The 13935-nt window shown below is 45.9% G+C and overlaps 1 protein-coding gene across 11 annotated transcripts in view; it reads right to left on the bottom strand.

Annotated features, from left to right (window-relative positions):
• PIAS1 (protein inhibitor of activated STAT 1) overlaps window positions 1-13732 on the bottom strand; it is a 31181-nt gene extending 17449 nt beyond the window's left edge. For 2 of the 11 annotated variants that reach the window (XM_075575408.1, XM_075575419.1), the window contains exons 1-2: window positions 12047-13093; window positions 3621-4065 (exon numbers count right to left, since the gene is read on the bottom strand). In XM_075575408.1, the coding sequence (XP_075431523.1) occupies window positions 3621-4065; window positions 12047-12118 (517 nt within the window). In that variant the 5' untranslated portion in view covers window positions 12119-13093. Of the gene's footprint in view, window positions 1-3620; window positions 4066-12046; window positions 13094-13625 lie in introns of those variants that run through there. The other 9 variants (XM_075575411.1, XM_075575414.1, XM_075575415.1 and 6 more) reach the window with 9 other exon arrangements.
• Window positions 13733-13935: the final 203 nt, after the last annotated feature.

The raw sequence follows: 13935 nt of genomic DNA, 5'->3' as shown, positions 1-13935 counted from the left end.
GGGGGGCCAGGCTCACTGCGCGGGGGGGGCCAGGCTCACTGCGCGGGGGGGGCCAGGCTCACTGCGCGGGGGGGGGGCCATCGCACTGCGCGGGGGGGCCAGGCTCACTGCGAGGGGGGGGGGGCCAGGCTCACTGCGAGGGGGGCCATCGCACTGCGAGGCTTGAGTTTCTTACAGACTCGAAAATTGAGATTAACACAGGCGACAGAGCGCTAGGCCACACCCCCGGCAGTTCAGCCAATGAGGGCGAAGCTGCCGGGTGACATCATGGCCACGCCCCGTCTTTCCCCCTGCAGACCGGGGAATTCGGCTGCACGCGCCGCCAGCCCGGCAGGTGCGCGTGCAGCGCAGACAACGGGGCCGTAGCCCAATGCGGCAGGCATAAGCTTATAGGCGACACTGTGTGCTCATTTGCAGGTCATCTCCCAGAATCCCTTGGTGCAATGGAAGTTCTATATGCCAATAAATAAGGGAGAAAGGCAGGTTTGCAGACCTGCCTGAGACATGTGAATGTGCGCACTAGTAAAAGTAAACATGCATGAATGGGAATATTGGCGGCCAGTAATTAGTCATGAGACAAACACACAGCTGATCTTTTATCCTGCTTATAATTGTGACTGAAACCAAGTTACTTTAGGGTTAAATATTCGTCAGAATACAACCTGGCATAGAAACTCCAGTAAGAGCAACGATAAAATCGCAGATAAACAGGACCTTATGCAAGACAAGGGTGCTCAACCCCAGTCCTCAAGACCCCCCAGCAGCTTAAGGATATCCCAGCTTCAGCACAGGTGGCCCAATCAGTGGCTCAGTCTTCGACAGCCACTTGTGCTGAAGCAGGGATATCCGTAAAACCTGACATGTGGGTGACCCTTGAGGACTGGGGTTGCATACCACCGACGTAAAAATACAAAGTAACAATGTATCCCCAGCTTTACTTTATGTGGAACGTGGGGGGTGGCCTGCAGTGACAGAGCCCTTCCTAGTAACCCCCCCCCCCCCCGTTTATTCAGGCCTTGCTTCCTGAAGCTACATCTAGCCACAGAGAATATAATCACAGCAGCGATGTAGAGGAGGGCACTGGTCAGTCAGCTCGCTCTGAAAATAATCAATACAATAATCAATACAGTGCATGGCTAAAAATAGCCCGCCCCTGGCTGTGCAGGATGCAGCCCCCAGAAAGCCCCCGTCCGGCCTCCCAGCAGCCTCCTGTTTACAGCTTTTATTTCAATGCACACAATTTCCAAAAGGCCTTCACTAAAACATTTGAAATATACACATTACTGATGCAAGCCGCTTTAGGAGTGTGGTTATCCTCTTTGCTGCCAGAGGCCAGCAATGCGTGGCTTGGTAATATGCTGCTGACCGCTGGGAAGCCGTGAGGCCACGCTCCAGAAGTAAGACTTTGCAGGGCTCAGAACACGGGTTACCCAGAAAGCCACAGCGCCAGTAGGATTCCCACTTTGATGGGACAGCAGATATGTTGGATTCACACATTGTGTGGTGTATTTGGCAGCAGTAACTTGGACATGATATTAACCAGAGCTCAATCTCAGCAAACCTCACAGAGCATAGGACTGCTCTATAGAGGCGTTGCACACCCTTATCTTACGGGCACAGAGCACACTGATCGGCTCAGGCTGTTGTCATGGATACCCAAAATGCCCCTCCCCCACAACTTGTAGTCAGGGATAGCCAGTATGTGGTCAATATCTGTGTTGGAATGTCCTATCTGCGTACCATTCATAGGGGTGTTTGTGCTTTTACTGCAAGTGTCTTGTGTACCGGATCAATGGGACCCCCTCTCTGATAATGTACAGGATCAATGGAACCCCCTCTCTGATAATGTACAGGATCAATGGAACCCCCTCTCTGATAATGTACAGGATCAATGGAACCACCTCTCTGATAATGTACAGGATCAATGAAACCCCCTCTCTGATAATGTACAGGATCAATGGAACCCCCTCTCTGATAATGTACAGGATCAATGGAACCCCCTCTCTGATAATGTACCGGATCAATGGAACCCCCTCTCTGATAATGTACCGGATCAATGAAACCCCCTCTCTGATAATTAACACGTCACAAGGGATTCCTGAAAAAGTAATCAGCTTCAGCCCCCTCTCATCCAGGAATCCCATGTACACAAGAGGCAGCTCCCACTGCTAAGGAGAGGGAAAGCACATGGATTATATGCACTCACAGGCTGTCAGACCAGGCAAGGACGCCTGCACTCAAACAGCAGAACAAGTTATTTAGGTTTCAATTTACCACTGTCTAAACCAGGCCTGCACAACTCCAGTCCTCGAGGGCCGCAAACAGGCCAGGTTTTCAGGATATCCCTACTTCAGCACCGCTGGCTCAATTAGTGGCTCAGTCATACTGAGGCACTAGTTGAGCCAGCTGTGCTGAAGTAGGGATATCCTGAAAACCTGACCTGTTTGCGGCTCTCGAGGACTGGAGTTGTGCAGGCCTGGTCTAAACTTTGTTATAAAACCTCTTATCCCTTTCATCCAGATAAATCCCCCATCACAGGGGTTCTGAACTCCAGTCGTCACCCCCAAGTGGTCACGTTTTATGTATATCCCCGCTTCAGCACAGGGGGCTCAATGGAAGACTGAGCCACCTGTGCTGAAGCAGGGACTGATTGAGCCACCTGTGCTGAAGCTAGGATATCTGTAAAACCTGACCTGCTGGGCCGGGGGACTAAGACTGGAGTTGAGAACCCCCTGCCCCAACAGAACCAGCAGAGGTAGCGGGCGTAAGAATAGCCGAGTGCAGAGTTGTTCAGCTGCTGATAGAGGTGCCTGCGCCAGGGCCCGTTTGTCATGAGGGGGGTGGGAGGAGGGAACAGCCAATACACCGTGACAAACACATCCCTTATTAAGCACTCACCCTCACTGTGCAGGAAAGACCTACCTGTTTGTCTCAAATATGGGAAATGAGCAGACTAGCGGACCCAGGTAAAGCTATTACCAGCATTTCCATCCCAACTTGAATAAAACCCTAAATAGGACACGAGTGCTCTCCAGAACCGGCACCAAGCACTGGAGCACGGGTCTCGCACCATTGCAATCAGACAACCAACCAAACCCCATAATCACTATAGGACCTGTCTGTTCCTTACAGCCCAATTATTACAACTGCCTCTCCATCTCTGCTGGGAGGGGTGCCCACTATATTTGCCTCCAAGTCTAACCTTACCAGCTTCAGCACATGGTGTTAAACAGGTCTGCCGGCAGCAGGGACACCTTTATCCCAATGTTTACTTGTATACTTGATGCAGATTTGCTGTAAATTGTGGGAGCAACATGTGAGTTCTTAGATTAAAATGACAGTGTACAGGACCTTGCCACACCGAACCGCTCTCTTTCCTCCTGTTTACCAAAGAGGAGATGTGCCATGTTTCCAAATATCTGTACACAATCATTTCATGTATGAACTCCAATGTGGGGCCCTTAAAACCTCCAACAAATCTACACTTCTTCAGATTCAATACGACTGCAAGCCATGGGAGCTACAGAACATACAACATGGCTGGATTCCCGCTTGCATACATGTTCGCAATTAGATAAAGACTCCCTCACCCCTCTAGTACTTTGCGGCGTCAGTCTTACCTAAACTTGTGGGTTTGATGAGTTCGTCCAGCAAGTCGTAGAAGGGCAGTTTCTGCAGCTTGATGTCCGGGTGGACGGGGTGGAGGTTGGAGGTGAGATGGGGTAGCTCCAGTTCGTGTTTGGCTCCCAGGAGGGAAACGGGAAGCAGCGGGGAGGAGGCGGGGTGGCTGTCGTAGGAAAGCGGTGGAATGGCGGATGGCGACAGGCTGCCGGGCATGGTGCTGGAGTGCACGTTGGGCAGGGAGAAGTCGGCTGGCGTCAGGATCTTCAGTGGGAAGCGCCGCCTGTACAGTTCTTTAATCTTCATTTGCACGGCGGGGCTGCAGCCGGCTTTTAACAAGTGCAGGGCTTTGGTAAGGAGTTCGTGTTTGCGTCCGTGCTTGTTGCGTCCGGCGTATCCCAGAAGCACTTGCAGCTCAGAAACTCGAAGGCTCATAACCATTTGCTTGGAAAGAGGAAACGTAAATTACGATGCGCACCACTTCGTTACAGAAATGATTATCCAATTAGTGATTCTGATTTTAGCACAACTAACTTACAAAGACCAATTTTGAGCACACATACACACACACACACACACAAACACAAACACACATCAAACCCGATTGAAAGATTGGTCGAATCTTTCAATGTTTGTAGCTTGAGTGGAGTTGAGCACCGCTGATCTACTCAACATAGTCATTGTGAAACCACTGCTATGCGGGGCACGCGCACACTTTTTTAGGCATCTACTTGTGGTATTTTATTTTAAATAAGATCTTGCTTTAAAATATAAAGCAGCAGTCTCATGTAATTGGGCAAAAAGCAATTTTGATTTATTCTTCATAAAACTACACACTTCAAACAGTTTCACGATTTCAAAAATATATGGCTCGGCTCCTCAAACCCACCTTAGCAAACTTGACACCCTCTACAATTCAATTTGTCGTTTTGTTCTCCAATGCAACTACAACACACATCACTGCGAAATGCTCAAAGAACTAGATTGGTCATCACTAGAGTCTAGGCGCAAAGTTCAACTTTCCTGTCTCACCCTCAAATACTTTCTGGGCAAGCTACCCAGCTACCTGAACAAGCTCCTCACCCCTACCACATGCAGTACCTATCACCTGAGATCAGACTCCAAAAGACTATTCATGGTCCCAAGACTCAACAAAGTATCCGGACGTTCCTCCTTCTCCTTCCGTGCACCCAAAACTGGAACAACCTACCAGAGACTCTCATATCCACCACCATCTTAAGTTCTTTCAAATCTAAGGCTGTCTCACACTTTAATCTGGTCTGTAACTGTTTCATACGCTCATAATATATATTTTCTTTAACTGTGCATGCAATGTCTTGTATATAATGTATACCTTGTTCATTTATGTAACTGTATTTGTAACCATGTATTATTTTGTTTTACTCTGTGCCCAGGACATACTTGAAAACGAGAGGTAACTCTCAATGTATTACTTCCTGGTAAAATATTTTATAAATAAATAAATAAATAAAATAAAAAGGCATGCAACTTCAAATAAAGAAAATGGACAAAACGCTCATGAAATCCGTTTCCCCGCGTGGATCATTAAACGTGGTAAGACAGTATAAAACCAAAACCCAGTATTAGAGAAGTAACAATATCTGGAGCAAAAGGACAAATGCAGAAGTATAGAAAAATCTGACAGTCTAATCTGCCAGTCTTCGTGTAGTTACTGAAACACCGGCACACCAGCGTCTCCGACACACAAGTGATTTCCAACCTTATTTGTTATGAACCCCAAGTGAAATTCTGAGGCACCACAAACCATCTCTAATAGCAACTCTGTGATCAAACGCATTGCAAATTCTTCTGTATTTGATGCAATTCTCCAGTGACCAGAAAATTGCAGGGAATCCTTTAGGGATGCCCAGGGAAGCCAAGAGTTCCTAGGAACCCTGGTTGAAAAACACCGCTCTACGTGTTCACACCGGGACTTGCAGGAAAGCAGCAGAGAGGAATTAGTGAGATGCGGGCGAGGGAACATTCGGCTTGAAAGGGAAGTATAAAATATGCATACAAACTGCCTGACCAGCAACCATGCAACTCCTGCAGCAAAGGTTTACCAACTTGCAACTCCTTGCTGACACAAGGAGAGAATAACAGTCCCGTATCCTGGTAGTGACAGGCATCAGAAACCATGCCAAATGTATAGCATTCTCCAATAACCATGTGATAACTGCTCCAGAGGAAGACCACACACAGATCTGTGGTTCAACATTCCCCAGGGTCTCTTCTAGTGGAGCAGACTAACAGATTACAAGTGAGCATTAACACTGTTACAATGCTTTGAACACCCCCTGAACTAATGGGGATGAGCTTTATTCCATTAACCCTTTCAGCGCTACTATACTTTGAGTGGCTCAGTGAGTAAAGGTGCCCACACTAAACAATGACACAGTGAAGCAGGAACCTGGTTCAATTCCCGGTGTCGGCTCCTTGTGACCTTGGACAAGTCACTTTATCTCCCTGTGCCTCAAGCACCAAAACCATAGAGTGTAAGCTTCTCTGGGCAGGGAGAGTGTAACATTCCTATGTGCTGCGTACCGCGCGCTATACTGTAATTGTGACGCGCTTTGTGTCCCATTGGGAGAAAGCGCTACATAAAATTAAATTATTAAACAGCTGCAACCTGTGTACACGATAGAATGAGATTTAGGGCAAAATGTACAGTTTTCCAAGCTCAATGCATGCTAAAATGCATTATTATAAGTCGTTGTACCTGCCGTCTTCTGAGGTTTTACAAGTTGACAATGCATTTATTCACCCTGAATAATGATCCTGTTCAGTTTGTTTATAAACAATATTGCAGCGGGCATATTAAGAGTTTATGTAGACTTAGTGAGCCCCCAGAATGTGTGTGGGGGAGTGAAAGGGTTAATATCCAGCAAGGAACTCCTCCGTCTGCTAATGTCTGACGTCCTGTAAATCTCCCCATATCTGAATATGGGCTATAACCAACAACAATTCTTGTAAGAAGTCCTCATCAATACGAAACTGAGAGCGCTTTCAGATCTCTGTAACCTCTTGACAAGCTGAAGCTGCTTTCAGCCTTACCACTTCCTGACATACAAAAACCATCTTCTCTTAATAGCCACACACATTACAGCTACTAAAACACCCCCGCCTGCTCCTTGAGTGCAATCCCATTTTGCTGCTGACATAAGCACATTCTTTCTAGCCTCACAACTTTGCATCCATCTGTATCTGGTTATCCAGTCCCCTTTCTAAAGATGCAGTCCTAGTTAGCATAAGATATTACATAGCAGCCCTTTGCAGAGATAAGATAGCATACAGGAAAGTATAGTACAAACAGGGAGAGATGCATAAAATAAACAAACATTAAACAGAGAGGAGTATGTGTCCCAGAGAGCGCACAATCAAAATACCATGTAAAGACAGAAAGATAGATGGGGAAGTGTCCAACTACGTGGTTTGTAGCCTTTTTTGTGATAAAGAACCTATAAATTATATTGTGAAATTCTGGAGAAACCCCAATTGTCCAATAGGCGTCTGATGCAGTGTAAGGAACCCCAACCATCACCGATTTCTAAAGCTTCTAATGAATGAGCTCCAGATCAGAACCAACTCTAATACTATCCTATCCCGTTACAAGATTCAAATATTTGGGCATATTGTTCGACTCCCATTTGACATTTGGGATGCACATTGATACGCCGACATCTAAAGCCTATGCCAAACTAGGTGTACTTTATAGGACCAAATCCTCCCTAAACCCGCTGGTCAGAAAGCGTATTGCACAGCAGATGCCAATTATCGACTATGGGGACATAGTTTATGGCACCCCAAACTTACCTTAGCAAACTTGATACCCTCTACAACTCCATATGCTGTTTTGTTCTCCAATGCAACTACAACACACATCATTGTGAAATGCTCAAAGAACTAGATTGGTCACCACTCGAGTCTAGGCGCAAAGTTCACCTTTCCTGTCTTGCCTTCAAATACTTTCTGGGCAAGCTACCCAGCTACCTGAACAAGCTCCTCACCCCTACCACACGCAGCACCTATCACCTGAGATCTGACTCCAAAAGACTGTTCATGGTCCCAAAGTTCAACAAAGTATCCGGCCGCTGCTCCTTCTCTTACAATGCACCCCAAAACTGAAACAACCTACATCCACCACCAGTCTAAGTTCTTTCAAAACTAAAGCGGTCTTATTTTAATCTGGTCTGTAACTGTTACATACGCCTATAATATATATTATCTAACTGTGCGTACTATGTCTTGTATATAATGTATACCCTGTTCACTTATGTAACTGTATTTGTACCACTAAAAATGTACCCAGCACTCAAAAGGAAAAACAAAGAATGAAAGGATCAGCCAAAAAAAAAAAAAAAAAAAAGTTTAATGATGCACACAATGCTGTCTAGTATTATTTTTCTGTATTTGTACCATGTATTAATGTCATCTTAACTATGCCCTGGACATACTTGAAAGCGAGAGGTAACCCTCAATGCATTACTTTCTGGCAAGACGTTTTTATAAATAAATAAAACTGTGCTATAAGCACACACAATGTTTCGCCCTCTATAGTGGCTTTTCTCAAGTGAAGGGACTATGTATTTGTTATCATAACTCTGTGCCCAGGAAATACTTGAAAACGAGAACTCTCTATGTATCACTTCCTGGTAAATCATTTTAGAAATAAATAAATAAATATACATAATTTATTTATTTATTTATAAAATATTTTACCAGGAAGTAATACATTGAGTTACCTCTCGTTTTCAAGAATGTCCTGGGCACAGAGTTAAGACAAATAATACATGGTTACAAATACAGTTACATAAATGAACAGGGTATACATTATATACACGACATTGCATGCACAGTTAAAGAAAGTATATGTTAAGGGCGTATGTAACAGTTACAGACCAGATTAAAATGTGAGACAGCCTTAGATTTGAAAGAACTTAGACTGGTGGTGGATGTGAGAGTCTCCGGTAGGTTGTTCCAGTTTTGGGGTGCACGGTAAGAGAAGGAGGAGCGGTCGGATACTTTGTTGAGCCTTGGGACCATGAACAGTCTTTTGGAGTCAGATCTCAGGTGATAGGTGCTGCAAGTGGTAGAGGTGAGGAGCTTGTTCAGGTAGCTTGCCCAATAATAGCGCGTCTGAGATCAGATGCATTGTAAATTCTTCTGTATTTGGTACAATTTTCAAATGACCTCAAAATTGCAGGTAACCCTTTAGGTCAGGGGTGCGCGGCGGTTACAGAGGTCAGGGGTGTATTAAATGGGATCTCCTAGAACACGGGGGCTCAACTCCATTCTTCAAGGGCCACCAAAAGGTCAGGTTTTCAGGATATCCCCGCTTCAGCACAGGTGGCTCGATCAGTCCATGATTCAGCACAGTTTTGTCTTTGACAGAGCCACTGATTGATCCACCTGTGCTGAAGCTGGGATATCCTGAGAACCTGACCCGTTGGTGGCCTTGACCGGAATGAAGCAACCCTGTTCTAGGTGTGTCCCTTTAATTCACTGCTAGGCATGTGTATTGTCAACAAATAGAATTAACCGATTAAGTGCTGAACATCCAGCGAAGATTTTCAGAGAGGGGCCTTCATTGCAAAGAACCCAGACACCAAGAACAAACCAGCCCGATGGGAAAGATGCTGCCACCTGTATCTGATGCCTCATTAGCAATGACAGGCACAGAGCACTATTAACCCATTATCATTTATATATAATGCACCAACATATTCCGCGGGCAGTACAATAGACCTCGTGCCTTCTGATACACACAGATATGCAGTGCTGGTTTCACAAGGACTGACGGCGTAGGGACAATTAATGCAGGATGTAGGTTTAGAACCTTTAAACAGAAAAGTGTTTCATCAACAGGCATCGGAAACACACTCGAGATGTGATCTTTGCACAGGTCATGGAAGATGCTCTCAAACAACCACATCTTACTACCGGGGATACTTTTAGGTACCCAGGATAGGTAAGCTGCAGTTCCACTGAGTCACAAAACATTGAGACCTGAGTGCCCTGGGATGTCGCTATGTTATGGGTCATGGCACCCTGTGTGCCCAATGACGTAGTAGCTACGTCCCCTCCAAAAATGCTTGTTTTGCAGGGAATTCACGTCCTGCTCGCCTCTGGAACACACAATGCAATCTACAATGATGACAAACGGAAGGGGGAGGGGTGGGGAATGACTCCACCCCTTCATCAGTGACCGCGAGTGCCAGTGGCACTCTAGGCCCCATGATCCCTCCGGCATCTGATGGGTTAAAGCTCTAGAAGACTATTAAAAAAAAACAAAAAAAAACTGGAGGAACAAACTATTGCATAAGTGAAAGCACCCAATTATATCACCTCTTCTACAGTTGCAATTAGTTTCATCGCCGCAAACATGTGCAACTGCTTTTCAAATTAGGCCTGGAAGCACAATGCTCAATTAGTACAAATATTACCATAAAATGAATACAAAACGAACATATATAGTACCAAGTGTTCTTCAAAACAGGCAAATGCTACTGGATTTCACATCTTCAGCCCTCGATGGTGGATAAAGACTTCCCCAATAATTTGCCATGTACTGCAGTTGCAATCTTCTCTTCTCCAACGCATTTCCCACCATTGGAAGTGTGAGACAGGAAGTGCAAACAGACTTGCGTTCCGGGGATCCTCTGTAAACTAGTCTATCCTCCTGTGACAGACTGGTCACCACCTACAACGCTATACTTTCCAGCTGTCTGGACCAACATGTTTCCCCCCTATGGCACACCTCTCACTAACCCTCAACCCTGGCTCAATACTCGGCGATGTTCTTTACTCTCCTGCACAGCTGATGGAAGTCTGGCCCTCGCGCCGATTTCCTCCACTACAAATTTATCCTGTCACAACTCAGCATTAGTTGTAGCCGAGCAGTTATTTCTCTACATTTCACACACACAGGTCTAATCCACAATGCTTAACTCTCCTCAAACTTCCCACTTCTCTGCTTTAATATCTCTTGCTATACCCCTCCATGCTCAGTCCCGTCTCCTGTACCCCCCCTCCCCATGTCACTATAGTGCCTGTCTGCAACCCTTCTCACATGCTGCACGCTATCCCCTGGAACTCCCTCCCTTTCAATGTCCACCAAGTAACCTCTCTCCAACTTGAAAACATATACTAACACACGTATGCATTGTATGAATGTGCGCACACGTGTATAAATACACAAAATCCTGGATGAGAAGTACTTGCTAAACTACAGTACGCACACTAACCGACCGATACCATCACATATACTTCAACTTTCCCGTTGGTCTCCCCTCTCCCCACTTGTCTATTAGCTCTTTCCTCCCAATGTTATTTTGGTGGGTTGCACTTCTCATCCATATCAGTGTCTCTGTATTGTAAGGTTTATAAAACCTATAGGCCTCCATACCTGGTCAACACTACAATATTGAAATTATACCTGGTATAGTGGGTGGCAAACCAGTTAGTAAAAGTCAGTTTACACAGGATCAGGCCATCAGCCCCTGCATTGCATGCAAACATAACGGCAATTAAAACACACTGGGCAGTGACAGAGCAATAACACCTGGGTTAAAAGGATAGGCAACCATATCACCTTGTGGTTAAAATCACTCACAGCATTTTACTCAGAACCAAAACCCTGCTATCTTCTTACAATTATGAAGAGCAGAGGCGGGAGCAAAGAGAATGATCAAGTTATGGTAGTGAGCAACACCAAAGTGGGATCTATGAAATCATCATCATTGGCTGCTCCTGTGATGCATAAATGACGCAAAATTAGCCACCACTTACTCTCCATCAGATCACACATCATTGGGGCTTAGTCATGAAAACAAATAAAGAATGTAATCTGTGATGTCATGTGGAAAGAAAATAATATTAAGACAAATAAAGTCAGGCATCAATCAGCAAGCGTTGTGTTGTAACTCAAAGTCTGAGGGACAATTAATAATAATAATTAATATCAACATATTCTATACACAGATGAAATTAAATATATATATATCTATACACACACACACACACACACACACACACACACACACACACACTAAGATAGGAGAAAACAAAATAAATTTAAAAAAATAAAAAAGGAAGCAATTGTGAGTCCCTAAATAACATGCAATCTAATGCTATCTGAGGAATAAAGCATCCATATCCAATGTCTAATGCTGTAGTGTAATATCTCCCACTTCAGACTAACATTTCCGCTGCTGGAGGGGTCAACTCCAATGCCCCATCCTAAAGTTCGTCTGTATTTTAATAACGCACACTGCAGCCTCCTGCGCCAGGACACACCTAGTACACGTGCAGCCATCTTTTAATGCGACCATTCTTTCAGAATTGTTGCTTTTTTTTTGTCTACATCCTGAAAAGGGGATTTTAACAAATGTTGCCCTAAACTTACATCAGCAAGTGTGGATCTGCTCTGCTCGTCATTACACCTGTCCCAGGCGTCATCACAGCAGAACTCATACATTTGGTGCGCTCATCCTGAAAATAAATATGCTGCTATATAAGGAATGTACAACAGTAATGGCAGCGGCAACTGCCTACCACTTCTATTTAACAGGACATTTCACTGCAAAAATATACACAAACAGGATTCCTGACCCCCCAATGCACCGCTTACTTTGCATTTTAGTGGTTATAATACTGGGGTAGAGACCAGATGAAGTTTGAACTGCAGAGAAGGGCAAGAAAAGAGCAGGCAGCAATTACAGCGAGAGCTACGTATAAAATTAATGACTTGACAAACAGTAATCGGTAAGGAGGAGCAACGAAAATATAAACCAACAACAGGACTGCCAACGTGTAATTAAAGACAAAGAAACAAAAAATGATGATCAGTGGGAGAGTTCTATCAACAACCTCCGGGTTTCATCCTCTTCAGCACCTGCCTGCAGGAAAACACACCAGTTTCCCTGCACAATGACAAAAAGAAATCCAAGTGACAGGACTGACAGACCATTCACCTGGTATCTGAGAGTCACAACAGCAGATCAAAGGGTCAGAAGGATTATGATCATTACATATGAACTTAGTAAAACACACCTGCTCTGAAGAGTTTACAGGCCTCAATTTTGTGCTTTAAACTTGCTTTGCTCCATAAAATGTATTATAAAAAAAGTTTTGCCAACACCGTTCTGAATTTGAGCAATACTACGGTTTTTACATCAATCCAATAAACACGCATCACAACCTGTAAAGATCACAGAGACGTACAGCCACCACAACAGCATGAGGTAAATGAGAAGCTTTGATTGTACTGACACAACACAAACACAGGGAAGACGTTACATACCGGACAATACAGAGCATCTTCTGAAGCAGCCCAGAGGCCAGACAATAGGGGGCAAACTGTCAGGTATCCTCCCTCTCCCCCCCCCCCTACAACAGAGTCCTGACAGATGGGGGATGGGGAGACCCGTAGGCCTGCTGAGCAGAGGATGGGGGAGGGGAGAGGAGGAGAGTGAAGGAAAAGGGAGGAGTGAGGGGAAAAGAAGAGAGATAGAAGGGGGAGGGGAAGGGTGTACAGATGGGAATCCCCGAGCAGGGCGATAGGACTGTGAATGTGTGAAGGGACCCCCACCACTGAGGAACAGACCCCCAAGGAGGGACATCCTGAGTCCACCCATCAGTCCAATGTCCATAAAGTAGGACCAGACCCCGACACCCCTCAACAGATTGAGACCCCAACCACCTCCAAGTCAGACTCACTACTACCATCGTTCTCCCTCACATCTACCATCGTTCTCCCTCGCATTCCTCACCCAGTGCTCTCCCTCCCATCCCCCTCCCCCCGGGCAGCACCAACAATAACAGCGGCCGCTCTCCTCCTCCCCTCAGAGTTCCCGGCTCAGCTCCCTCCGGACCCCGTCCCGCTCGGCTCCCCGGTCCCTCAGCCTCCAGCCCCGGGTTCCCCCGCCTCCCCGCACCGGGTGCAGGGCGGGATCCCGGGCGGGCAATTCCAGCTGCGCTTTTACCTTCAGTTCCGCACTGTCCGCCATCTTGCCGCTCTGCGCGCATGCGTAATAAAACCTGCCGCGACGTGGCTCCGACGCGCCCCGTGACGTCAGCGCGCAGGATTTGAATAAAGGCGCCAAAATGGAGAGGAGAGGAGAGGAGAGGAGAGGAGAGGAGAGGAGAGGAGAGGAGAGGAGAGGAGAGGAGAGGAGAGGAGAGGAGAGGAGAGGAGAGGAGAGGAGAGGAGAGGAGAGGAGAGGAGAGGAGAGGAGAGGAGAGGAGAGGATAACCCAACAATAAAAAAAATGTGACAAAAGCCTGCGCTGTGCA

This window comes from Ascaphus truei, chromosome 18 (genome assembly GCF_040206685.1).
Source record: "Ascaphus truei isolate aAscTru1 chromosome 18, aAscTru1.hap1, whole genome shotgun sequence".
NCBI classification, from domain to species: domain Eukaryota; kingdom Metazoa; phylum Chordata; class Amphibia; order Anura; family Ascaphidae; genus Ascaphus; species Ascaphus truei.
The sequence above is the reverse complement of the archived record's forward strand: the minus strand, read 5'-3'. Positions and strand labels throughout refer to the sequence as shown.